Consider the following 27987-nt stretch of genomic DNA (forward strand, 5'->3'; position numbering starts at 1 on the left):
GCCTCCTCATCTCACAAACACCCACGACTGCTGCTGCCAAGCTGCTCTGGACAAGGAGAACGTGCTCATGTGCTGCAGTGGCTGCTGAGGAAATCTTAATGGTGGTTTCAAGGGCTAGATTCCTACAGAGCATAGACAAGTAAAAGCTCTTCTCAGAGGCCAAGAAGTAGCTACAGTAGCACAGGCTACTGAGTCAGGATCATGGCAGGGTGGAAGAAACCCGTAGAGTTCTTCCTGTTTCTTTTGCGATACAGGATTTTTTTTCCCTAGAATTTGCCAAAAGGGTAACTGATTCAATGGTTAATAAAAACAGGGTTATGTCTTCTAGTAGTTCATTTCCTCTTCATGGTTAAAAACTGGCCCATACAGAAAGCACAGAAGGAACCACCTTGGAAGTCCATGGTTTTGTAATCAGAACCTCCCTTTCAATTAGTCATACTATAAGGCTGTAAATACAATAATTCCATCAATACTATGGAGCAGTCATGTTCCATTTGTATTAACATAAACAAGTGCTAATGTGCCATAGAGCTAATCTGATATGACAGTAATTGGCTGATGCCCAGCCATGGAGGCCCTGGAGCTACGCTTGCTCTCTCTTCCCCGAAAGAATGGTCCTCTGAAACACTGGAAAGGCAGCAAATTGTGATACCATATCTTGCCTGTCAGCAACGAATGATGCTTCTCGCAACTGCAGCACCGAGGTGTTTGGGAGGCAGGAGTGTATTCAAAGTGGAACTTGATCTCCTACAAACTTAAATATCAAGAAATCAGTATTTCCAGAACACCTTGTAAGACCTGATCAGACTCGGCAAGCACCCAATGGATATTAAACCCAGAAAAGCCATAAAATCATTCAGTCTGCTCCTTTCCCTTCCCTCTGTGACTACTGGGAGCTATACATCATCACCTAGTCTGCAGCAGGCTTTTCTTACACCTATGAAGCTTAAGAAGCTTAAAACTTTGTAAATGTTTTGGGGGCTACTGTTGTTTTCTGCAGTGCTCTACAGACAGGGCAGCAAGACTTAAACCTGAGACTGCAGCTGGGGTTCTCTGTTAAAGGCTTTAAAGAAGATCAACATAAGCAATGCCTAAGGATGAAAACACAGCCCACCTCCTGTCTGGGCCATGAAAGCAAGTGGACAGACTCAAAAACAGGCTAGGGATCAGGAGTCTTCTGGGTTACAGTCACAACAGGATCCACTTATTTTGCTTTTGGAAATACACCCTTCAAAGAGACTCTTAGTGAGGGAGGCTGTCAAAGAAGTCATGGCAGATATCTAGGCTTTCTGTATTTGGCTCATCAGTTCTGTGCATGCTTTGCTGTCTGCCTGTACAATGCCTCACCTAATACACCCTCATACACAATGCAGCCCTTAGGTTCTACCCCAGTACAAACCAAAGAACAATCAGAGACTTGTCTTAATCAGAAACCATTCTTCTCAACAGTATGGCACTCAGGGCACATAATTTTTGGCACTATGCAAGAGCAGTATCTCAAAATTCCAAAGCATACATAGCCTGTCAGTGCCCAAAACAGCTCCTGGAGCAGCCAGTGAAATTAAGAGAATTTCGTTAGAGGAGGTGGGAAAGAGCACCCTGAACAGAGAATTTAGGATCTGTGAGATGATGGCTTAGGTTCTGGATCTGACTTAAATCTTTCTAGGTCTCTGATCTGCTCCTCCATCTGTAAAATGGGATCAATAAAACCTCCCCGACTTGCAGCAGGGCTCCCAGTCTTAACTTATGTCTGTGAAGCATTTTGAGAGCCATGAATGAAAGAAACCATTACCAAGCCCTCAGGCCATACTATAATACCAACAAACAATGCAGAGTTGTTTATAATGCATTTCAGTACCACAATGACTAGGAAATGAGGGAAGGCAAAAGTGTAGATGCACCCAGCGCTTCTTTGCTGCAGTGTAAATAAAAATGGTAGGAGCAGGTTTTATATATTTCCCTCCGGGGAATTCTGTTGTAGCTACTATTTTCAATAATGCAGTAAAACTTCTGCTTCTATGAATTTAAATAGATGCCCCTGGAAATAGCTCAGGTATCAAAACCTATTATGAATTTGGGCAAATGCATCCTGGAGTTGAAAACGTTATGAATCACATGGAAACGAATTAAGAAATGACTCACTTGCACCCCGCAGATTTAGAGCTAGGTGCTGCTCAGCCCCCCCCCCCCCCCCCCCCTTACAACAATTGAGCTCAGGCTAATACCGTACGGACACACAGCATTCCACCTTGTATAGGACAAAAGCCCCTAGGCAGCTGAAAGGCTCTAACCTGCCAATTTGCAAAGTTGTCTCTGCGGTTGCCGGTTTGGGGCCCGGAGAGATGAAGCCGGGGGGCTCATCCGAAGCCCTGCGCGGCGAGAGCAGCAGCCTCCAGCCCGGGCGAAGCGCCTGCCCAGGGCAGAGCGCCTCAGCCCGCCCTGCTGCGCCAAGAGCCATCGCTAAGGGCTGCGAGTGAGGAGCTAGCAAGTGCAGGGGCTGGGGGCAAGCGGGTCCCCCAGCAACGAGCAGGTGTCAGCCGGGAAAGGTGTGGAAGGGTTTGGGAAGCGTGTTGCATCCCCCCCCCCCCCCCCCCTCCCCCGCAGCGCTCCCCGGGCTGGGCGCGGAGCGAGCGGCTGCACCCGAAGGGCCCCGCCGGGTCAGGCACAAGAGGCCGAGGAACGAGCCCCAACGAACAAATCAATCCATAAAGGGCTGCGCTGCGTGTGCCACCCCCAGAGAGGGGCAGAAGCCGGGCAGAGGCAGGGAGGCCACCGCCAGCCCCGCAGCCCTCCCCGGCGCGCAGCCATTTGCCTTTGTTGCAGCCCCGCGCCCGCAAGGTGCGGCGCCGGGCCGGAGCCCGCGCCCCGGGTCGCTCCCCCCTCAGGAGAACGGCGCTGGCAGCGCGGCGGAGGGCAGAGACGCCCCGCGGGAGCGGCTGCCGGGAGGGACCCCCCCTCCTCCCCCCGTGGCACCCCGCCACCCCGCACCCACCTACCTGCGGAGCCCGCACGGGTCGCGTCGCCTCCCGCCTTTGTTGTGCATGCCGCGGCAGCGCCGAGCCGCCGCCGCCGCCTGCCCGCCCGTCTGTCCGTCCGTCCGTGCCTTCTGCGCCCGCCGAGCCGCAGCCAGGCCCCGGCTTAGCCCGTCGCCACGGCAACGGCGGGCGCGCGGCGGCGGCGCGTGCGGCGCGGGGGGGTGTCTAACGGCCGCGGGGCCCCACCCGCCGCGCGCCCGGGGCGGGGGATGGCAGTGAGGGGGGACGGGCAGCGGCTGCGGGGACAGAGCCGGGTGTCCCCGCGGGGAGTGAGGCGGGTGCCGGGGGCGGCGGCCCCTCAGCCTCAGCTGTACGGGCCAAGCCGAGCTTTGCTGAGGGCTGGGTGAGCGCCTGCGCTGCGGGGAGGGGAGGGAGAGGGTGGCGGCCCTGCCAGCCCCTCGCCGGACCCGGCGGCTCCCGCGGGTACGGCCGGCGGCTCCCCCACCCGCCGCGGCCGGGACGGGGAGCAGGAGGCGGCTCGGCCCGGCAGCCGCCCGGCCCTGCCTCGCCTAGCCCAGCGTGCCCGGCCGCTCCCGGGCCGGGCTGGGGTTAGCTCTCGGCTTCCCCTTACGGTGCCTGGGATCCCTCATTGCCCATATCCAGTAGCTTTCCTTAGACTGGCCGCCTCGGAAGCCCCCAAGATCTGCTCACAGATTGCACGCTTTTGTCCTAAAGCAAGCACGGCTCTGGTGACTTTCGTGACTAATTCCCGGATCAGCCTTCACAGGGTTTTACGTGTGACGGGCAGTCTCCCTGGAACCAGCGCAGCTGCTCAGAGAATGAAGCCAAGGCTGTGGTAATGCCTCTGGTTTTCCCCGCTCCTGAGCATAGAAATGAGTTGTATCCTGCATTTGCAACTATTTTAATTCACCATTCATTTTAGGGGCAGCAGTGCCAGCCTGAACACCTCTTCCCTTTCAGACAGTAAGGACTTGGCAAACTCGATGGTTGCTTTCATTGTTTCAAGGATTAAAATGTTGCACTTCGCTGGCTCTTATCGTGTAATGCTGGATTGAGCTGGGTCGTCTTATCTGTCTTGTATGTGTGTGTGTTCATTTTGTTCCAAACAGGCAGGTTCTGGATTGGTGAGATGTGTTAAATGAAGTTTCCCTGATTGCAACTGCTCACTTTCATGGGTTTTATTAAGTGATCAAGCATAGGTAAAGACATTGTTTCTGTTTGAGGATGTAATTAAGTAGAGAAGAACTAAATTCTGCAGAGAAAAGCTGAATTCAGAGAGACAGCAATAGCATGGCAACCCTGAGCTCTTTCTGTGTGTTCAACACCTGATTATACAATTTATTTTTTTTCTGGGGCCTGTCAAACTCCCATTTCACCTTAGTAGAAAGGGATTTCAGTGGCACTGGGGTCACAGCACCCTCCACTGAAGGCTCTTAAGTTACAACACAACATATGAAACCTCCTCAGTAAGCTTCATCTGAGAGAGGAAAAGACAGAGCCAGAGACAGAATGTGATCAAGGTCACCAAGGAGTTTGTCAGCACAGCTGGGAAAAATTGCCAGAGCCAGGGTGTCCTGACCTTGATCCTCACCTGCCAAACTTTGCCCTTCTGGCCTCAGGCAGCAGCCGGCGTGAGCCCAGCCCTGCCCTGGGGGAGGGCAGGGGAGAGGGGACAGGAGGCCCCCGGCCTTTAGTTCCCCTGCTGGGTAAATCTGGGCTCGTATATTGCTCATTTAGTAAACAATCTCCTTATGATAGTTTTTCACTATATGCAAGGATGCCTGGAGGATGACCCGGTGTTACTGAGCTATAAAGAAGGATAAGGAGAACTTGGAGCCCTATTGCGATGATCTTTGCAGTCCCCCTGCAAAGAGCTGCCACCGTTTCTGATGTATGCTAATTTATAAATAGCCCTGATTCAGCTACTTGGAGGAAGCTTTCATTTCTCCTCGTGCTTGATGTACATGATACTCTGCAGTGGAGAGCAGATGTTTGTACCAGATTCCGTGCCCATGGAAATCAGCAGTAGAAGACTCAGAGGCAAGAGGTGAAACAGCATCGGGGTTATCTCCTGTCCTCGGCTCAGAGCTCCTGTTACAGCCAGTCGGAAAGGGCAGGAGACGCCCTTGGACTTAGCAGCGTAGCCTCAAGCGCGTGCCTGTGTCTGCTGGAGATGAGCATCCTGTTGTTTGCGGAGTTCAGTTACAGCTAAAGCTGGAAAAAAAAAAAAGTATCTGTCTGCATAAACAGGAATTTTCCTCAAAGCAGAGGACACTGCTTTGTCTCCAGCTCTGAAAGGGCTAATTTTTTGTTGTTGTTGTTCCTTTTGCTGCCTTCTTCCTGCTCCATGACTCTGGTGGTACCTTCAGCAGAAGAACAGTCACTGTCCCTTCTTTTTTATCCACATCCATCAGAGGATTTTGCTTTCCAGATTGTTTGCTGCTGCTGAAGCTGTAGCAATAACGCTCCTGTACAGCTTTACTTAAGGGAGGGAAGAAACAAAACCACATGACAAATAGGTCCAATTTATCACAGCAACAGAAACCTGCAATTCAGCTAAATCGCCCCCACAGGCCGGCTTAGACAGCGTCAATATTTAATGACCCGGGTGCCGCTGCCTTCACTTCACCTCTGCCCCCCCTCACGTCACAGCATGCCCCCCGGGTTTGTCACTCCACCCGTGGGGGAGGGCACCCCACGCTTCCCTGGTGAGCGGGGTCTGTCTCCAGGCTGCCTGGGCAGGCCTGTTCGCTCTCCAAAGTGGTGCAGCCCAGACCTGCTGGGCACAACCAAATTCTGCTCCGTGTCCTATGTGGCTGGACCACCTGTGCTGCACGTTTATGTAAGAGGGCCCAGCTTTGTGAGTGTGCCTGTGGCAAGCAGACAAGCGGGAGCAGGACTGAACCCATCTCAGCTCAGGGCCTCTCCTACAGCCTTTTTTTGGGTGATCATGTAACCCAGACAGGACTGTTCACCTGGTAGTAGGCTGGAGGTGGTTTCTGTTCAACTGTCTACATCTGTCCCCATTGTTACAGGCAGAAGTATTTAATCCCAGAAGGAGCTGCAGTGAAATAAATCACCAGCATGTCCTGCACGTGGCACAGGAGAACCTGAAAGGAGGATGAGCCAAGCCATGCCAAATCCCTCCCCTGCCATGAGCAAAGCGGGGCAGCAAGGGAGCTCAGGGATCTCTTCTGGAGGGCCCAGGCTCCAAGCCGGCCACAGCAACTGGCATCCCAGAGCATCTCCCAGCTCCGCCCTGGCATGCTGCAGCGGCTCCTTTCTGGCTTGCTCTGCCTGGGACAGCAATGGGAATAAGTGACAGGTTATAGTGCTATAGATGGCCACAAGCACATTCCCTCATGGCTCTCTTGCCTCAGTTTCCCTGGTCTGTAAAATGGAGATGACTGAGATCTCTTGGTGATAAGCACAAAAAGTAAGAAGAGGCATTTTTATTATTTTTACTTACCAGGGCAGTGGTGGTGCCGGGGAATTTGTGCTGATGAGCTGGTAATAAATGACCCAGCAACTTGAATTCCTCCAGCAAGACTGCACTTTCCACCAGGCTCTCTGTTCACTTAAAAAACCCCATTATCCAGCAAATTGCATATTCCAAAGGGGGAGTTCATTATCCACTGCAATGGCAGTGAGTGGCAGAGGCCATTACAATAAAGGGCTTTTTGCTAAAACGGCTCTAGAACGCACTTGGTATTTAACACTGGCCAGGGGGGCTCATCTCTATCCATAAAATACATTAAGCAAAGCACCTTTGTGAACAAAGCTGTTATAAAGAGGGTGATTAGGAATAAACATAACAGCAGAGGCTGCTGTCTCAAAATAGTTTGGGTCAGTGGCTGCACAGCAGAGGGGACTATGATGCACACAGAGGACTCGGGTATCTGCAAGGAGCAGCTGGCTTGCTGCAGTCCGTCCAGAGACGCTGGGCCTCTTCCAGCGCCAGAGCTTGGCAGCTGCTGGGGGGTAGCTTCCATCCCCCGGGGCGCTTGGTCACTGCCCCCCAGCCCCTCCACTCTGGTGGTTGTAGGGCACCTGCCTTGTTACAGGCCTAAAACTAACAGCAGAGCTGTGCAGAATAATACGTAATTCAACACACACATCCAAGTGCCCTGGCAAATACTTTAACAGATTGTTCCACCAGTTAACTCTCCAGGAAAGGAACTGAGAGCCAATTCAATGCCTTCCAAATCACAGCTCTGTTGAAAAAATTAACATAGATCACAGCTCTTCCTCTTGGCAGCTGTCCAGTTATTAATTTCAATGTATCAGCTGCATCTGAATGGGCTTGGGCTTCTGCCCACTATTTCTATTTATTTGTTTTCTATTCATCTCCACTAAAATTAAAACTTAAAACCTTCTAGAGAGAATCGAAAACAAACATGCCGAACCAGTATTGTTGCCCACATACAACTGGCAGAAATCACTGCACTTGTTCCTCCTCTGCAGTGAGGTAAGATCGAATTCTTAAGATTCTCTGGGCCTCTCACCTAAAAAATAGCGCAGGCATCTACGGCACTAGCTGCAGCCTTGTGTTCTCCCTGCTTTCTGGGCACATCAGTAAGCAGCAGCCTTCGGCCCTTGACTGCAGGTTTTGACTGTGTACTGGGTCGCAGTGACTGCAGAGGCCCCGTGCTGGAGACCTTTCTGGATTAAGCAGCATCTGTGTGGTTTAAGAACACAGAGCTGATGGTCCAGATGGTCATACTGGGGCTACAATCCCATATAACAGTTTAGACTGCACCCACGTGACAACACACTGCATTGGCTGTGGAAAGAACTGCATGCTTTTAAAGGAAAATCTATAATCCAAGAATATTGACATTTTTTTCCTCCCCTTGCTTTTTCCCTTGTTGCAATCAAGAGGCTCGTGGAGGTTCCTCAGGCCAAGCTTTGCCTGTGCTAACTGGAGTGAGCTGTTCTACCCTGCCATAATCACCCAGCCTGCCCAGTGCCTGCTTGACTTCTTAGTGGTGTCTCAGTTTGTTCTGAACCCATCTTTACCTCAAAGCACATCACCCCATAAAAATTTTTGCTATAAAAGCCCAGGCTTTTACAGTGGTGTGAGTCTTACGTATCCGAGTGTGAATAAGAACTGAAAAGCCAAAAGTTATGAACTTACTTTTAAAGTGATACAAGTTACAAAATATTCTCATTTACAACTACAGTATTTAAATCTTATTTGCAACAGCACAATCAATAGGATCTAACTGTTGATGTACAGGAAAAGATTCTTAATAAGATAAATAAAATGCACTAAAATAAGGCTTTGGTCTTTTTCAGTGCTTTGTCTTACAAGTCAAGTGTTTTGCTTCCTTAAAAACACATGCAAGAGAATGCATGTTGCAAGGTATGAGGCTGGTTGAGTAAGAAATTCTTCTGCCTGTTACCTAAAAGGATTTCCTTCCACCAATATATAGAGTTCCCAGTTCTGCATTGAGGGCATCATCAGGAATGACATCATCCTCCATAAACTCATCTCCAAGCTTCTTCCACCAGGGCCAGCGAGAGGACTTCAGCATAGTGTGGTGGGATTGTCTTGCCTTGGTAGCTACAGGGACTGATCGACTCATGAAGACATCAAGATCTTTTTCTGTGGTCTCTGCTAACCCTGGAGCATCTGCAAAAACAAGAAGAGTTTTCTGTATTTTGTTTGCAGTTTTAGGAGTATTTCAAACAAAAAAAGAAAGAGCACTACCCTCCCACTTCCCACTGTCTAAGGTCACTCCTTTCCCCATGCTGGCATTACAATTCTATGGCTGCATGATAAACCTGACTGGAGAAGCGATCCAAATTATGGCTAATCTGAAAAAATAAATACATAATGGGGGAGGGAGAAGAAGAGGGGGAAGCAGGACTACTTCATTCAGGTGCAGTGGTGGCATCCATCAAATGACTTCTTGTGAAACTATGACCTAAGAGGAAGAGGAGCTCCTGGTCGCCACTGCTGGATCCGTGCTTCTGGCGCAGGGTGACGTCAGCGCAGTGTTCCCACTGCTCTGGCGCAGCAGCGCTGCGTATTCCCTGCCTGGGGGACCCAGCACGGTCAGAGTAAGAGTGTGTTGCTGATTTGCCTGTTCAGGGAGCGATGAGCTGCAGTGACACAGCACGTGACAGACTAAATAATGGAATTCAGTAACTTGCTGAATTTTGTCCTGCTTGGGTGCTCTCTGGTGGCTGCAGTTTGCTATTCTCACTCTTTCACTCCAGGCTACTTGTCTGGAATTCAGATAGCACAATAGTGAATTCCGTTTCAATAAAGCTGGGCCGGAGAAAATCCAAAAGTGACTTGGAATTCATAGCTCAAAGACTTCCCTTTTTATCTGGAAGAGGTGAGAGTGCTTCAACCAGCAGCTTACTTACAACACAAGAAAACAGAACAAAGCAAAACAAACGTAGAGGAAGAGGTTGTGTGAGATCCCCTTCCTAGAAATTGTAATGCCTTTTACAGGGCCGTTGCTCTCCTTGTGAACACATTAGAGGGACTTCTAGCAGAAGAATAAGCTGCTCCTTGAAAAGCCGGTGTATATCTTTAACCTACAGCAACACCTGGGTAATCTCTAACAAAGCCTGAATCTCAAGATAAGGCACAGAACAAAGGAAGAAAGATACTTCAGTTTTGAAATGAGGCTTTACCACTGTTCCCTCTAATTTTCTCTCTAAATGAGTTTAATCCAAACAGTAATCAAAACTATGACCAGAGCAGTCACATACTCATTAGCAGCTCCACATCGGTGTTGACCTGAGCCAGTAACGTCTCTCTCCGTTGCGCTGCTCTCTGATCCAGTCTGCTCCTCAACAGGAACTGTGCCAGCTTTTCCTGGGCCTGCATATGTAATTCTTTACTCATCTCTTCTGACATTTCGGAAGCCTGGAGGAAAATAGCCATTTATTACCATTAGGAGCTGCTTATTTTAAATCTTTTGGGGGCAGAATAATGTCTAAACAAGGAATGCAAACGCTGTTCTTAATTGTTAACTTAATAATTTTGCTTCCTCTGCAGCTCTCTGCAAAGCTATCCATCATCAAGTATATAAATTTTCCAATTACAGTTTGCTTTGATCCTTTTTATTAGATTAATGGATAAAATCCCCAATATCCTAGTGCCTTGCTGTCAAGCAAGCAGGGTTAATATACACATACCTCACATGGATTATCTTGATCAGAAGTTATGAAGCTGAATATATTTCATCCCTACAGTATTTTATGTGGCATCATTAATGCAAATTATGAAATGACTAAGAAACAGACCGGATGCAATTTGATGTAGTCATCCACCTTCTGCTGCAAAGCTAGTCTCTGCTCATCAGTCAGTCCCTTGGGACCTTTCCAAGGAGAGAGAGGTCTCCTCCTTCTTCGTTTTTCCAAGAATTTACAAGCCTTTGTAAAGAACATACAAGAATATGACAATCACAGACAGGAAGTTTGTCTTCTCGCTTTGTTTGTAATCAATCAATGAAAGGAAAATGTTTCAGTACTGCATCTGTTAAAGCATAAATTTAGCTATGATGCTGAAAAGACAGCATACAACGGTCAGCATGAATACTAAATAGTAAGTAAGAACACTCATAATAAATTACTGACTCATCTGTACCGCAGTCAAATTCCAACCTCTGGTTTCAAAGTGGCAGGTCTTATATTTTAGTTACAAGACTGCATTAGGCTTTGTAACCTAGGCAAGGTCTAACCTATCTAAGCAACTTGTTGCTCTAGACTATCACCCTCTGAATAATTTTTTAATAAATTATGGCTACATCAACACTAAGGGAATAAACAGAGCTTTTTGAGGCTTTGAAATAATCCACTCAGTCCTACCTAATGTTAGAACAAAGCACATACTTACTGCTCTCTGAATGATGACAGCTGCTTTATACTCCTTAAGAGATTGTCTCTGTTGATGAAAACTTTTTCTTGCTCTATACCCTCGCCAGAATCTCTGGATAGTTAATGCTGATCTCCCCTCCATTTCCTCCATGTACTTATTTACCTGACCTACAAATGTAACAAAAATCCAGTTATAAGACTGTGGGTTGGGATTTCTTAACAATTTACATTTTTAATCCTCAATCTAGATAGTACCAAAAAAAGCTTGGGTGCTATCAGTTAAAAATCCCTCTTCACCCAAGGTCCGCTAGCTGTGGGCCATGTCTCCCAAGACCTGTAGCTGCAATGGAGCTTTGTAACACAAGAAGACTGTGTCTCCCTTTCTCCTACACCATTCTGAAGGCAGCAGATATTGATCAGCAGTTACTGAGCCCTTGTAGAATTAGCATGTTCTCTGTCAGATAATTGGGTCAGGAGAAGAGATAATAAGACTACAGTGCACAGACATGCAAGAATAGGAAATATATTTGGGGAAACTGTTCTTAAGGAGACCCAGACAGTTTAATCATCTGACATAGTTTAATATAAATCATACTGGCATGGATTATTTCCAGAAAGGCCAGCTGTCGCTCATGGAAGAGTCTCATAGCCCTCTGTCTCCGAAGTTGCATTTGCAGTTTTAGAGCCTCATCTTCCTTCTGTTTTTTTAAATGCTGCAGCTCCTGTTCCCATTTAGCTCTGCAATATACAAATACATTAACAATTAGCTTAAATTGTACATTTCTTAAAAAGCATCTCTCTTTGTTTTGTGTTCAATGGTCCAGCATCAGGGGAGGAAATCCACAAAATAATCTGCCATCCCAGCTGTTGGCAGCAGGACCACACCCAGCAACAAGAAACCACCTGCAAACTAACAAATTACCACACCATCTGTAGCCACGAAAAATTCTGAGCCAGTCACTCAATCTGGTATCAAATCAAAGGATATATTTTTCCCTAGGATAAAGTTCTGAGGACCCTGAAGGGAACGACGCTCCATGTGGGACACTCCCAGCTAGCATGAACTAGAGCACCATCTGGGGAAGAGGTAAAGCAACATTATCCATCTGCTCCAGCATGCACCTTTTCCATTGCATGCATCAGCATGCATGGCACCCACTTGCCATAATATTACTATTCCATAATATTACGTTTTGTACAAGAGTAGATCAGAGTCTGGGCTGTTAAGGCTCACTTCTTAAATTTGGAGGCATTTTTTTTTCTCCAGGAAATACAGACTGACACATTTTCTCCATCCACTTTGTTAACAGAACACTAGGAAATAATTTTCTTGCAAATTCCTCCTGATCTGTACTAGTAATAATTTGATGTTAGGATGTTACCCCGCTGTGCTTGGCGTTGGAAAAGCCCCAGCAGATGTTTCACAGATGAGACAACTGATCACTCTGTAACTGGCCCTGGAGTGTTTAATAATAGCCTGTATATCAATTATAGATACACTAACATCTTAACATAGATATTAATATATTAGTACTAAATATACTGATGTATAGATGCTAATAAAAACCGAGACCACTTGGACCTGGTCTCAGTGAAGCATGAGGAGCTGTGAGCTAGGGCTCCTCCTTCCTTCACTACCCCTTCTCATCCCAACGGACCAGACCTCATTAGCAGCTTAACACTTGAGACTAGAGTTCAGCCTGCAATGAGGTAATGATGTGACTCCTCTTCTCCTCTTGCAGCAAAATCAGTTGCCCACTCAGGACCTGAGTACCCGCACTGGGCCCACAGCCCTGAGTTCTGCTCTCCTCTAGCACTGTTCCAGGGACAGTGGAAGGAGCACCTCAAGCACTAGGGAAGAGAACAAACGGACAGAGCACAGGCATAACAGGTGCCAGAACGGAGAAAAAAAAGGCCGTAGACTAGAACTAATGTCCAGCAATTTTGGTACTGCTGCAGGTCACATACCTTTAGAGTGACAGTACTACTGAGGATTTGTGTGTTTCCCATCGCTAGTATAAATTGAGCTGTAATTTTTCCACCAACCATACTTTTTCCTCCGTCTCCATAACTGGGTAGGGAAAGATGGGATGGAAGCTACTTTGTAAAAGAGATGCTCTGGATTTAAGGATCTGCCCTTAACTGATAAAACAGCCTCCCCCATGATCTGAGAGACCATAACCCTTTAATGACAGCAATGCAGACCTGAAGGGTGCCCACACCTCTACCTACAGAGACAGATCATGATATATGTGATTACATCAGAATGGTCTCAAGGAAACTGAAAGTTTTCAGCCCACACATTTCTGCAAATTAGAACTGTAAATCTTTGCATTTTTAATCCAGGCAGGCACTTATTATACTTCTAAGTGGAATGATGTCACAGGATCAAACAGGACTTTTGATGACATTTTCTTGATAAATCTATGAATAATTTTCCCTAGAAATTTTTATCAGCTCCACTAGGTGGAAAACTACAGGAATGCTTCATGAACTTCTCAGATGTGCATCTGTGAAACTACCAATAGTGTCTGTCAGGTATTTAAATGTTTCTTTGATACTGATTCTTTCCCATGTAGTCTGCAAAACACATGCTCCTCTTCATTCTCTGTTCCTCCTAATGATAAGATGTATTTGTGTGCACATGACCACACTGTGACAGGGAAATGGCTCTGAACAGAAGCAAAGCAGGCACAGAGTGAGATCCAAGCCTCCTTCAGCAGTTCATGGCACAGATCAGCATAATTAATGTAAACTGTTGCCATTTTAACAGTTCTACAATTAGCTACGTAACAGTGAACTAACTTCAAGGAGAGAATACAGGCTTTAATATTCACTAAGGACATATTTCTGAAACCACAGAGTTTCAGAAGTTTATAACTTGCAGAGTCTAAGATCTTCCACTGCAGCTGCAGGTGAGCCAAGTTTGGAGTTTCAACCTCAGCAGTATTTAACCACACTTGTTCTAAAATAAATCTGAAAATATAACCAAACCCTGACTGTTAAAAATCAAAAAGTCCTCTTGAAAGCTTTTCTCAAGTCATGCTTACAGAATTGCAAACACTATTTTTCAGCATAACACTAACTGCAGCTCCGACCTAGACAAAAAAAACCAACACTGGAGCTGTACAGTTACTGTGTTTACTCAGTACATCAGGACTGACTGAACCATGAACACACAACTGTAAGGATATTAATACAGTTCCATTCCTCTCAATATGAAACAAACACATTTAAAAGTCCATTCAAATGACTCAAAAACTACTTAAGAGGCACACACGCTTACAATACTAAAATATGACACAAGAAAGTCAAGTAGCTTGTTGATTGCCAATAGCCTCGCCACCCTTTCCCTTCTGCTTTACCACATTATGTCTTAGCCCACCATCCAAGTTTTCTGGACTATGATTTTGGCTTGCAAGGTGCCTGATGAGGGCAGGAATATTGGCTCAAAGTGTATGGTGGAGTAAAAAGGAGTGACAAGGATGTCAATTCTTGGTGTTTCAGTACAAAAGCTGGAGTGGTTAGTGACCCTCAATAGACACACTGCTTGCCCCTGAAAATCTTCCAGAATGTAAAGATTACACCCGAGATAGTCCAATATCTTCTTAATGCCAGTCTAGATGACAAATCATAACTGTCTGCTTTCTAACATTTTGATCATAATGCAAGATGGTTTGACTAACTGACTTCTAAGATCTAGTTTTGACACGGTAGTGCTCAACACATGCAAAAAAAGGTTGAAAAAACCTGCTGTGGAATCTGAACTTGATTTAGATCCCTTAACCTACATTAAATTCACATGACATTTCTCATAAGAGTTGGCCTATCGTGTGCCAACATTACTGCTGAAATCCTACGTCAAGAAAGACAGACAAGCATTATTTACACAGCTTCATTCTTCTGTGGTGTCCAAGTCAGAGGATACTATTTCTAGCTCACTGAAGTGACCCCACTTCTGAGAGTCAAAGATTTCAAACATTAATGAAGAACAGGGTCTTGCAAGCACTATACTGCGCAAGCACTATGGCCCTTGGTTTCTGCAGCACCCCAGTATGGCAGATTGAAAACTCCAGGACAGCTCCACATTCAATTTATGGTGGAATTTTGTGTCAAGTTAACTGTGAACCAGGTAACCGTTCTACCACCAGTACATCATCTCTAGTGCTATTTAGTGCAATCCCATGCTACAGTGCGCCACGCTTTTAGTTTTCCATATGCCATAAATTTTCACACAGAAAACATACAAAAGCATAATAGAAGTAAGTTTTTTCATGGAGAAATTTGGCAGCTGGGAAAGGGACAGTTGGAGCTTTTGGCACCAGAAGCGGCGGTTTGGTACTGCTGGAAAAGCACATTGTTTGGATGTTTCTGCTAAAAGAATCTGTAGTGAAACAGCTCATATTGGCATTACATTACCTTTATGTTTCAGAAGTAACAGCTGACTGGAAAAAGGCATCTTCAAGATGAAGGAACTCTTGGTCAGCCCAAACTTATGCCCTGGGACCTGGGAACAAATTCTCAGGGAAGCTATTTCCAGGAAGGACAGGAAGGTGAATGGGAATAGCCAGCATAGATTTATCACAGGCAAATTGTTTGTCCAGCCTGATGCCTTCTGTGATGAGATGGCTGGCTCTGTGGATGAGGGGAGAACAGTGGATGTCACTTTTTTTGGCTTTATCAAGACTGTCAACACAGTCTCCCATGCAGGGCAGAGCTGGCACTCAGATGAACCTCCACAAACACAGAAAATGGGTCAACAGAAGCCACATGAAGTTCAAACAGGAAGCTCTACATCTGGTACAAGATAACCTCATGGACCAGTACAGGTTGGGCACTGACTACCCAGACACCAGCTCCAATGAAAAGGACCTGGAGGTCCTGGTGGGTGACAAGTTGAACACAAGCCAGCAGCATGTCCTTGCAGTAACGAAGGCTGCACTAGCAAAAGCAGAGGCAGCAGCTCAAAGAAGATTATTATTTCAGTTTACTCAGCACTCTTCAGGGCACACCTTGAATACTGGCCACACTCTACTGGGCCCCCAGTAGAACAGATATTGACAAACTGGAGGGATAGAGACTGTCCAGAGAGAGACAATGAGGGCTATGGAATGTTTGATATACAAGGACAGGCGACAAGATGGGTTTGTTTAGCCTAAAGGAAGGGAAATCGATTTCTGTCTTCCACTACCTAAAGGCAGTCTTACAGAGAAGACAGAGCCAGACTCTTAGAGGTGCACAGAAAAAGGACCTGAGGCAGTGGTAAAGAGTTGCAACAAAGAAATTCCCACTGGCTGTAATGGAAGGATTCTTCACAAGGCAAGTCATTCGGCAACAGGACAGGGACCAAGTGAGATGGTGGGATCTCCATCCTTGGAGACCTCCAGAACTGGATACAGCCCTGAGCTGCCAGATCCCATTTTGAGGCTGACCTACTTCAAACAGGACATTGGATTAGATCACCTGAATTTTTCCTGTCACTCTGTGACCTGAGAAAAAACAAACCAAACCAAACCTTCTTATTAGATTCTTCTCTTTAGTGCTTTTTACAAAGCCATACTGTTTACCTGAAGCTTCTTTGTAACGTGGTCACTGCTTGAGGTAGTTTTTTCAGCCTTTTCCTTGTCTGAAATCCCCTCCACACAGCCTGGATTATACAAGCTGCTTGATGCTGCCTCTGAAATTAATAAAGCAGTTGTAGAATATTTTCTCTGCATATAAGAACACCTTATTACTGCTTGCACATTTGGAACAATCTCAACATTTGGCCAAAACCCATCAGTTTTCAAATGCATCAAAATTCTGTATTTATAAAGCCTTAAATTCCCCAAGCTGTTACAAGACAGTTATTATCATGAACTCTGTACTTGCTCTAAAGGCAGCTAATCTGATCATCTGGATTGATGCTCTCTGTGCTAAACGAATGAATCTACAGCACAAATATAAAATATATATTAGCTGCATTAATCAATGTTAGAAATTTGTATTTGAAACACCTGAAGAACTTGGTATTTCAAATAGGGATTCAATCAAAATGCCTACACTAGAGAGGACAGAAAGACAAGTTTGGAGAATTAGCAGCATGAGAAATGTTACATATGCAGTATGATCAGAAGTAACTGAAGTGCAACAAACATGGAAAAAACCCCATCAATTCTATATTTAAATGGATTTAAAAAAAAAAAAACAACTCCCCACACAAAACACCATGCTCTGTTGATGGTGAAAGCAGGTCTCTACAAACATAACTTTGATTTCCTTTGAAGTACTGTCTCTGAGAAACATGCATGTAAAATTTTGTGAAGAAGTTCATAAAACACACATTGTCTCTTTTATTGGGAACACAGCCCAGAAGGTGCTCGTACCAAACATTTTCTCTATATGACTTAATTCTATGTGAATGCTGCCTAGAATTCAGAGATCTAAATTTGTAACACTGATGTGAGAAAAGCAGATACAGTTATTTTTGGTTTACAGTTAGCAAAACAATTTTTTTTTTTCCCCTATGGTTGTATACAAATCCATGGCGAATCTGCAACAGAAAGTCAATATCTCAAGTGACAGTCCCATACCTTAATCACTGGACAATTCTTGATGTCATCAAAAATTATGAAGGGAAAAAAAATAATAAATAGGAAATTTTAAAATCCATTAATATAGTGAAAAAATAATCCAGGCTTTGAAAAGCATCACCACAGTGATACAGTAAATCCATTCTAAACATACATAAATCACATGTGACTAGGATTTCACATACAGAAGTCTCATTAAACTTCAGCACCTGCATTTCTCCTTTTCCATTGGATTGTTCCAAGTACAGCAGGTCCAAGAGTTGACTGAGATCCCTGTCAAATCCTTTGCCAGTCCACTGTTTGCTTAAAAGCCCTTTTAACCCTAAGAGAGAAAAAAGAAGCATGTGATACCACTAAGGTGATTTTTTCTTTTCAGGATTTGAAGCTGACAATTTTCAATTCAAAAAATCAAATCTGATTCTATGTGCAAAGGAACACCATCAGTCATCTTTGAGTTTCAGTGCAGAATATCATCAAAAAATATCTGGTGCTCCAACCATCACAGAGAAGTACTATACAGTGATTGTAATTTTCTATGTCCAAGTCACTATCTATTGTGTCTACATAACTGGCAGTTAAATTATCAATGTACTTTCAGTGTCTTATCAGGAAGGCATTGTAAGGTGCTAAAAGGATGTAAAGCACCATGCAAGTGCTAGGTTTTATTAGCACTGCTTTTGTATTTTTCATAAGAAAATTTATTTATTTATAACTGGAATTCTTTGATGTCTTATCTGTATTCATAGTCTAACTGTGAGTACATGTGCATCCAGTCCCTGAGACAAAACACCTTTTTAGGTTCGCAGTAGCTAAAAAGCACAGCTGTGCTCCCCCCACAACACGCAGACACTCCCTGTGTTGTGCACAGCACACAAGTAGACAGTAACACATGCTTTTTAGCTTCATGTCAGACAAATACCAGAGCTTGAGAGTTCCTCAGGGCGTTGGAGGGAAAAGGAAGGAGGGCAGGAAGTGTTTGGATAGCCTCCTGAAAAACTGCAGATTCAAGTAACTATTTAATTTTCCAGTTGTTGTCCATAAGCATATTCATACGCTGAGCAACTCCAACACTCATATATACTTACAGGATCTGGACATGGAGCACAAAGTCCTTCAAACAGAAATGGCACCTTTGTTCTATCACACATGCACTCTTTTGAAAAGACGATGACAGTTAAACACTTCAGAAGAGACAAAAATGGAGTCAGTGGGTGCCCTAAAGTTGCCTCAGCTCCACAAAAGCACGTAGCCCGGCTGCACAAGGCAGTTCCCTCACAGAAGTCCTGTGGGTCTGACGCAACCACCTGCCAGTTTCTGTAGAGACTATACAGCCACAGGAACCTTTCAGCTGCTGACAGGGAGTACCTGAAGCGCCTCTCGGATGCATCAACCCATGCAGACAAAGACCAGGCCCTCCTGGAAACCTGATGTCAAGACTGTGCTAGTGGTGGAGGTTCAGGTGATGTGCCCACCACCGGCAGGCTGCCTTTACTGACAGAAAGCTTACACTGAAGTACCTCATCCTGGCAGCAGCTCCGAGCCACTGTGAAACCAAGCTACTTCAATGAGATGGCCAGATGGTGGAAATGCTGTAAGGCTTTCTTTGCTGCTGCTGCTGCTCCTCAAACCATCTAAAGGATTCCAAAGCCTGAGTGAAAACTAACATAAGGACTCCAACTTTAAAAAAAAATTTTTTTCTTCTTAGTGGAAACAAGAAACGTGTACAGAAGAGAGATGAGGAGTCTCTAAATGACTGTGCCATATTGTGATTCCAAAGCAAAATCAAGCACAATCCTTTGATGGAAACTTGCACCTCTTCAGACAAGCCACCATTCTACAGCTGGGATGATCAGGCCATAACAGCAGCTTCTTCACAAGAATCCACAACAAGGCATCAGCCTTAGGCACTTCATACTCAAATTCACACCAAAAGGAAGCCCTCCTCTCTCAATTCTGTAAGCAATAGGGTGGCAAAGCTGCCCATCTGGTCCAGAAATTTATCTGACTGGTACTGCCTAGTAAATAGTCAGCACAAGCATAAAAAAAGGGGAATTGGACCGTTTTGTCTAGCACAACCACTTCTTACTGTCCTTGTCCCCAAAGGACTGAGGCTGCTCACAAGTAGTTTTGACCATCAATAACATCCAGAATATAAAAGAGCTGGCAAACATCAAAGCCACTTTCTTAGTCTCCATGGGCACGACCGAGGACAAAGGGGTTTCCTGGAGCTCCCTGCTAGGCTAGAGACAGAAACATTAAATGGGAGACCTCATTAAATAATGAATAACATAAAGAAAATTATATGCATGCTCAGCCTCCTCATCTAAAGGCATCAAGACAAAGCGATAAACTCATTTCATGAAGTCTTGGAAAGAGTTCATTCCAGTCACTCGGATATCAGAAGATGGTCAGCTCCTCAGTAACAGAACAGCACCTATCAGCTAAGCAGACCTGTAATAGCCGGGGTCAGAAGTTGGCTTTCAGTAAAACTTTTGTGCTTCTGGACTAGTGAGCCTTAGCATGCTGGGAGAGGTCTGACTCACGGCTATTACTGTGGCAGTACAGGCACCCTGCTACTAGGATCTCTCAATATTCAACCTGCACGGGAAAAAAGATGCAGAACATCACACAGAAAAAAGTAAAGCCCATCAGGTCAGAAGTGACAAAGAACAGCTTTAAGAGACAAGTTGCCACATGCAGAGTCCTCAATACATGTAAGAAAATAAAACCAGGAAACAGAAAGAGGCACAGCACCTTAAATTACAGTGAAAATGAACAGTGGAGAAGGAAAAAATACCCACAACACAGCGCTGCAGTTTCCATCTGTATTGGATAGTTATAGAACCAAGATGAGAAATCTCCATCTCTGTATTTTTACAGTGAATGTAAGAGGAGGCCAAGTGATTGGTCTCATGCATGTTTACAAACCTTTGTAGCGAGCGGTGAGTAACTTCCCAAGCTGCTTGCAAAATTTTGCTACCAACAATAGCAGTTTTGCAGCAGCATTTCCTATGACAGGATTGGTGGTAGATGAGAGCTTATAAACAAGTTCATCCAAAACAGAGTGAAGGGTCTCTTCATCAACCTGAAGCAAGACAGAGCTTTAAGAAGAAATGAAAAAAAAAAAAGAGGTGGGGGGAACACACAGAATTGAAGTGTTAATTGCAAACTATGAGATTTTTAACAGTGACTTATTTTTAGATATGTCAGGCATTCAGCACACCAACATACTCAGCTAGCTGGACCAGCAGTCTGATCCAGGCAGCACTACTGTTTCAATCAACTGATTCCCATTCCCTCAATTTAACAAGAAGATAAAGAAAATACCTATTTCTTCTATTTCTACAACAAAGACTAGGAAAAAACCCCCACAATTCTTGTATATGAAAAAGTACTAGTTTGTCAAGCAGTAACGAACTGAGTTTTAAATTTAAAATTCAGAAAAATCAATGATATGAAAACAACTCACCTATTGACCCTCACAATATTGTGTAAAACAGACATCATTATAATTGCTGTTTCAACATCATCTGTTATTAACAACTGCAAGAAGTGATCATTTTGCAGTACTGCAAAAAAACAAGCAAAGAAGAAATCATGCAATCAGAACCAGACTTGAAAGTACTGTAAAATGAATAAACTTCATTATGGAACATAAGCCGTAGCAAGTAAAACCAGATACTGTTTCTGGAACAAACTCCCTCTCTTATAATTTTTACGCTGAAACTTACTGGAATAAGTAAACTACTTCAACATCCAAAAAACATGTTGAGCCCTGGTTTTTCTGCCTTTGGATATCACTCAGGCACTGGTGTTGCAATGGAATAAAAGCTTTAAAACCTTTTATGTTACACTGGTGACAGTTTCTTATTATAACAGTTGAATTATCACTGGGGCAACAATATCTGGAAAAGATAAGGACTTCAACCTTGACAGCTTGTTACACCAGGTTTATTTAATGCAAGTCCACTGATGTCATTAAAGCACCATCGTTTTTATTCCACTATATCACTGTCTACATATTTAGTAATTTTTCTGGCCGTGTGTCTTTTTAGTTACACGTCTTATGATCCTTAGTTTTTTGTCCTATATTAGAAACAAAACCAAATTCTGCTTTTTAAAATCTGTGTGATTAACACTGGTTTAATTGAAAGCTTATTTTGGTCAGAAGTGTATAGTGAAGTTTGTTAGATATTTGTAAAATTCCCTGGCATGACAAAAACTTCAGAAATCTGTTTCCAAGTCTATCCACTTTTCAGGGCCATCAATGCACTCTGGTCAAATTTCTGCATATGTTAATCAGACACAGGTAAAAAAATCAACTGTATCTTATCAGAAAAAAAACCCTGAATTTTTATAGAATTACAAAGGGAAATTACAGGAAAACACTTAAGATATATGTATCTGAAAGACTAGAAGGGGAACTCTAAGATTTCCCTTTAGTAGATCTTTTCCATTTTAGATATTGCTGTTTCTGTTAAGTGAAATACTTCAAGAGATTGATTTAACATCTACTCCAATTTAGAAAACTAGGTGGAGATTAGTTGAAGAGTGATTCTTGATACCTGTAGTTGCCATAAATGAATTTTCAGGTGTTTTATGGGTTTACTTTTCCCTTACCGCACACTGCCAGCTGAATATGCCCACCAAACAGCCAGCAGATGGCATCAGTTACTGTTTGGAACCACCGTAAAAAATGTTGTTTATCTTCATCCTAAACAAAAGAGAAGTAGGTAAAAGCTTGTGTATGTATCTTCACTGAGGACTTCAGCTTGATGTAGTGGGAAGGTTTGTATGCTTCAGGAATTTGGAGACCAAAACTCCATCAAATTCCCGGTTGAGGTTGGTGAAACTGTAGGAACCAGTCAAAAAAAACCAACTTGCAAGTCCTTCAAGGTCAGAGATCAATCAAGAAAAATCTAAACATACTAAAAAAAGCATCCATTCCTGAAAAAATCGTAACAGGGAGAGAGAAGTCTTGTTTACTCCTTAAAAAAATATGATAGCATAGGTGGGTTAGGAAAACAAATAATTGCTCAGTACAAATGCATCATGAATTTAATCCACAAAGTGGGAAATATATTATTTAAGATTAAAGCATGGGAAAAAGGGTACAAAGTGGCCAAGGACACAGTTAAAATGTAAAAGGTTCCTAAAAACTGGCATGGTGAGGCTTCAGAAGCACCTCCTACTTGGGAGGTCTGTGAGGAAACACCAAACCACTATTAAGCTGAAGTTTGATCAGTTTGCCAAACAGACTGTTATGTGCTTGCCTGTGATAACACTGGACTGGAAAAAATGACCAGGAAGAATCCAGGTTTTACCATGTGAATACACATACAGATGCCCAGTTCAGAGTTTGTATTCCAGGTGTGAGCTACAGGCCACTGGAAATCTAAAACCTTGGTGTGGGGGACAGCAAAGGGGCTTTTGATAGTACTACACTGCTGATAAATGATAAAGCACTTGGCCTAGTATCTCCCACGTTAATTGAGCCTCCACAAATGAAACTCTGGAAAGCCTATTCCTAGATCTGTGCTGGAAGTCCCAGCCGTCAGTCACGATTTAACTTTGTATTTGTTTTTTTACTGACAATGAGAGATACAAAATCGCTGTAATAAGTTAAGCTGTAGTATTATCTGTTCTGTGCTTTGGCAATACGTCAGCTTCTGAAAGCTATTTCAGTACTTCCCTTGACTTCAAAGACTTGTACAAAACGCAAATGAGAGCAGAATAAACTACAAATCTCCACTGGTAGAGTGGGATTTCCAAAGCTCCACTGAGCAAGCACCAAGTCTGGGTGCCCAGTCACCTCTGAGACCACGAGGTTTAAAAGCCAAAGTACTAATTATAATGTAGACTGCATTTGCATTCAAAAGAAATCTTTGCCCACAAGCATGACTCAAGTAGCATGTAGGCTGAGACATAATAAGAAAGTGTGGGGGAAATTACATATTGTGGAGAAGACTCGAGTCTCCTGGGATGTCATTCAGGAAGCTCCCTTCTTAAGCACTACAGGCACTTCTAAAGTATTGAACTAACAGAAAATACGTAACTCTACTGATACTTTCTGAGAATTGATTGTGTTTGTGGTGTCCATCACAATATTCCATAGGAAAACTTTAAAGCCAGTGAGCCAAGAAATGAGGTACTGTGGGGAAATGGAGATATTAAAAGAAATGATCAGAATCCATGAGGTTGGTTATTTAAATTATTCATGGGTTTCATTTGTTGGTTGGTTTTGTTGGGTTTGGTTTTTTTCCCTACTGATTCTGGAATGCAGAATGCTTCAAAAGCATGAGGGAACCTAGCTGGGCAAAACCCTTCTCTGCAAAGAGGGAGAGAAATGTGAGAAAGTGTTCAAATCTGCAATTTCACGAGGTCTGCCTTTGGGGTTCCCAATGTGTAAGTTCAGAAGCAGTGAGCATTTTTGGAATTGTTTGCCAATTTTATGGCAGAAATTGTATGGCAAAACAAACTTCCAACAAATCTGATTTAAAAACTTAAGATTTCCTAAACCTTTTTTGTAAAGCTGAACAAAGCAGTGGGAACAGAGCTGCTACAAAGACTGAACTAATTATATGCAAAGTTTAAAAGACACTACCATGACTGGATGGTGCCTTTTGTAAAGCATTTTTTTTTCTATCATACTGCTCTAATTCTTCTATTCTACTTACAATTGCTTTCCTTCCCCTTACCTTTAAAACTTGCGACAAGAAGTAGCCAAACTCTAAACAAGCCTGTGGTAACAAACTAGCCTTGCACATGTAATGGACCAAATGCTCCACAATGACAGATTTCAGTTTCAAAGCTCCAAGGCATAAGAAAAACTACTGTAATGTCTGGAAAACAAATTTTTATAATACAGTGTCCCTAGAATAATAATCTACTTATACAATATGTAACCTTGGAAAGTTTATAGAGGTTCTCTGCTCTTTTAACTATGAAATTTAAATACCTTGATTGCTCGGATAAATCGTGCTTGCAAGCGTCTTGCCAAAAACAGCAGGTTGTCTACAGCTGAAGGAAGAAATTTCTTGTAAAATTCCTCAGGATCTTCTTTCACCTCTAGTCCTACACAACAATGACTGAAATGGGGAAAAAAAAAAAAAAAAAAAAAAAATCAACCTGAATAGTCAAGGGCCTGTTTGAACAGCTTTGAATGAATGTCACGTCATCAGAGAAGAAATGCTTCACTGGCATGGGACAATTCAAAGCTGAACAACAGTTAACTGCTGTGACTGGCTCCAAGGTAGCTGCCTCAGAAGGAAGAGGAATCACTGGCAGGCTGGAGACAGCAAGTATACTACCACTTATTACAGCATGTCTCGGTTTAAGACTTATCCAAGGCACTTTCTCCTTTAGCTTCATAGGATCTGTTCAGGCTTGTTCCACATGCTAAGGAAGGGCTCTGATGGTCATAAAGGGAAAAAAAAAAAAAAAAAAGGCAAAACAGAAAGCTAGACAAAAACCTGATAAAGGAAGCCTGATGATGAAGAGGGTGAAGATTAGGCAACAAAAATATATATTAAAAAAATACTACTTATCATAAAATCTTCAGCAAGGTCTGGTCTACGACTTTCCTCTGAGGAATACATGTGGGCTAGAAATCAATTCTTCAGATCTCAGTTTTCTTATTTTACTCACCTCAAACATGTCGGTCATTTCTGGACAACTTTTTACAAGAAACTGCATGTTTTACAACTGGGAAGTTTTTCAATTCTGTACTCCTCACTGATACTAGTGCAACAAAAGAGTCTTCCTAACTTTTTATGAATTTTGCTTTCTGACATCTTATCTAGGCTTTATTAGCTTTTTGTGAATGCACACACGTAGAGCTTTGCCTACCAAAGCCCTTGGAAAGCAAATTCTAGGCATGAATCTGAGATTCATCTAGTTACAAAAGGACATTTTTATAGCTAAAATAAATTTCAGTTTTCTCTGTAAACTGAAATAGCTTATAGGGGATGATTTAAGTATCACATATCTCTGGTGATAAATCTTGCATCTCTTAGTGAAATTCCTGGCATTAAAAATTCATACTGCAGAGATGGCATAAACAAGAGATGGTTGCCTAATTCCTTCATGCCTTAGAATTTTGCTCCCTAGTTAAGCCAAAATAAAGTACAACCTGAGGAAAATTTAAAACTTACTATTTTTCCTGACATCAAAAATTGAGATTGGATCACTGGGGATTTGAGTTTAAAGTTGTCTTACTTACTAGTTATGAATTAAACTTAATAATGCCATTCTCACAATATCACTACATCAAGCTATCTAGTCTGTGTGAACTGTGTTCTCTGTTATGTTTAAAATGTAAATAGGTATTTGAAGTCAGTATATGAAATAGATATTCAAGTAGAGTCAAGATAAGCTGTGAGTCAATCAGGCTAAAGATTTTTGCAAGATGAAATCTAAGTAAACAAACTTTTTAAAATAACTGCAATTCAAAGTTAGCAATTACTGGGTAAAAACTGTGACACTGATGAGTACTGTTCACAAAAAAAGGTAAAGCCAACACAAAAACTGTTCCCACCAAACAGTTTACCCAGCTCAATGAAACACAATGCGAATGAATTAAACAGGACCAATTAGGCTATGCCTGACCCCTCCGCTCTTGACTGCTCCCTGCACTTTAACCCTGGCCTTTCCTGAACAACAAGCCTTGTTCTGGATGGGAGCCAATGCATTACAGCTTGAGAAGAAAAAGAGCAAGATGAAAGGCCAGAAAGACAACAAGAAGAAAACTTCTTAGCATTTTCCTTTTTACCTTAGTACCTCTGCTAGCTGGGCAGCAGTAGCCCAGCCTCCATGCAGTCGAGAGTGGTCTTGTCTAAGGACCAGCATGCAGTACTGAGTAAGATCATAATCATATATGTCTTGCTTAATTTTTTTGGATTCTTCACATCCCAGGGAAGCACTATTTAAAATTCCTGTGGGAAGAAAGCAGGAGAGAGACAAAGAGGAGCATAAGATTCTGATGTGCAAGGTCTTTGGGGTTTTTTTCTTCTTTCAAAATGCAAGAGGAATATGTGTACACAGAGCCGGGATTAAGGTAATTCTAAAAGTGCTAACAGCAGCATAAAATATTTTGTCAGCATTTTTCACTCCTAGAACTACAATCCATTTGTTAGATTATATGACAATTGGGAAGGATAGCTAAACTTAGGTTTCCATTTTCTCATTACACATTTAGTAAAACATACATTACCTGGGATATAGCCCATTTGTATGAATTTCCTAGGCCAGATAAAACCACAACCACTGTGAAACATATAGCTTCCTTATAATTACATCCCAATTTAGAACAGGACCTAACTTGTTTCTACCATTTCTATGAACAGTGGCTATGTGGCGAAAGGAAAGGCAGGGGGAGTCGCACTGGAGCTCGCCACGATTGCATTTCTGTGTTGAGTTAAAAACTGAATACTGATGACCACTCTGGTTCTCTACCCAAAAGCACTGGGAGAAATGATTTGACCAAGTGTAAGATCCTCACCTACATCAGCAGAGGTCTTACAAACACGGTGACAGCTGAGAGGGAGCAAAGACTTCCTCTCTGCTTGCTCCCCAGCTCCTCTTTATTTGCCCAGCCAAATGCCATTCAATACCACTCTCAGAAAAAGCCCTATTATCAACCTCAGAGTTTCCAGCCCTGACACAAATATTCAGAAAAACCTGCTGTATTTAAGGAGGCAGAAGGAAGAAGGGCTGTCCATACTTCACTAGCTCATCCTTTTATTTTAGAAACGGTATTAATTACCCTTCAGCTTCAGAAGTAGCAGGGGGATGTCCTGTTCTCTGCTCTCAGTGACCTGAGCAGCTAAGGCCAGCACCCGGGGGTCTGCTGCCGCCAGCCTCGCGCTGGGCGCATTGGCCATAGGAAACAGAGAGAGACCCGCAATACCATCGATTCAAGCCTCTTTCCCTTTTTAATTGTTTCGGTGCAGGCGCGGTGTCCTTCAGCCACTACTTCCATCAAACCTCCAGCTCCCGCACCAGCAGCTGGAAGCTGACGCTCCGCTCTGTGCCTCGGCCTGCAGGTCTCCCCCTGAGAAAGGAAAACAAACATGGAGGAAGCCCCATCCACCCTCCCTCCCTCCCGTCGCCTCTCGAGGCCGCGGGCAGCGGGACTGGCTCTGCCAGCAGCGCAGGGCTCCACCGGGGCAGCCCGAGAGAGGCCCCACGGGGCGGGCAGCGTGAGAGGCCTCCCTGAGGGCCGCCAGCATCGCCTCAGCCACGGGCGGGGTGGGGCGGAAGGGCGCTGCCCACCAGCAGGGCGGCGAGGGAGAGGCGCCCTGTCCCACCGGAGTCACCTCAGTGCCCCCACGGCCCGCGGTAGTGGCGGTCCCGGTGCCACGGAAGCCCCGGGACCAAGGGGCCGTCAGGGACGCGCTGAGGGAAGCCCCTTCCCTCCCTCCCGCCACGACCCCTCTCACCGCCGCGCGGGGGCTCCCCCACTTCGGGGGGGGGGGGGGGGGGGGAGGGATTGGAAGATCGGACCCGCCGGCTCTAACCCGACCGCTCTCCCCCCCCTCTCCCAGCTGTGTGGTCGCGGCCTCTCTCCACCAACCAGAGCT

At 44.2% G+C, this 27987-nt stretch overlaps 2 protein-coding genes across 4 annotated transcripts in view; both read right to left on the bottom strand.

Moving 5' to 3' along the window:
- Window positions 1–3110, bottom strand: part of LOC141945425 (uncharacterized) — a 46711-nt gene extending 43601 nt beyond the window's left edge. For 2 of the 3 annotated variants that reach the window (XM_074873573.1, XM_074873575.1), the window contains exon 1: window positions 2997–3090. The gene's annotated coding sequence lies outside the window, so the exon portion shown is untranslated. Of the gene's footprint in view, window positions 1–2996 lie in introns of all 3 variants that reach the window. The other variant, XM_074873574.1, reaches the window with a different exon arrangement.
- Window positions 3111–8121: 5011 nt separating this feature from the next.
- IQCB1 (IQ motif containing B1) lies at window positions 8122–27986 on the bottom strand. The gene is made up of 14 exons (XM_074873571.1): window positions 27847–27986; window positions 27171–27458; window positions 26178–26340; window positions 24366–24495; window positions 22028–22121; window positions 20877–20976; window positions 20336–20508; window positions 17617–17729; window positions 16403–16512; window positions 11431–11573; window positions 10855–11003; window positions 10263–10391; window positions 9726–9882; window positions 8122–8631 (listed from the first exon to the last, which is right to left on the bottom strand). The coding sequence occupies exons 2-14, from the start codon at window positions 27286–27288 to the stop codon at window positions 8402–8404; spliced, it is 1809 nt and encodes a 602-aa protein (XP_074729672.1). The 5' UTR covers window positions 27289–27458; window positions 27847–27986; the 3' UTR covers window positions 8122–8401.
- Between the last annotated feature and the right edge of the window lies 1 nt (window position 27987).

This window comes from Strix uralensis, chromosome 6 (genome assembly GCF_047716275.1).
Source record: "Strix uralensis isolate ZFMK-TIS-50842 chromosome 6, bStrUra1, whole genome shotgun sequence".
In the NCBI taxonomy this organism is placed as follows: Eukaryota; Metazoa; Chordata; class Aves; order Strigiformes; family Strigidae; genus Strix; species Strix uralensis.

Bases quoted from the DNA above. Each gene is read 5' to 3' on its own strand.
- IQCB1 (XM_074873571.1), bottom strand. From the start codon at position 27,288: ATGGCCAATGCGCCCAGCGCGAGGCTGGCGGCAGCAGACCCCCGGGTG. The intron at 16,513-17,616 runs GTGCTGAAGTTT...TATTAATTTCAG, and splicing joins ATGGAAAAGGAGAAATGCAG to AGGCAGCATCAAGCAGCTTG. The intron at 10,392-10,854 runs GTAAGTATGTGC...TTCTTTACAAAG, and splicing joins CTGTCATCATTCAGAGAGCA to GCTTGTAAATTCTTGGAAAA.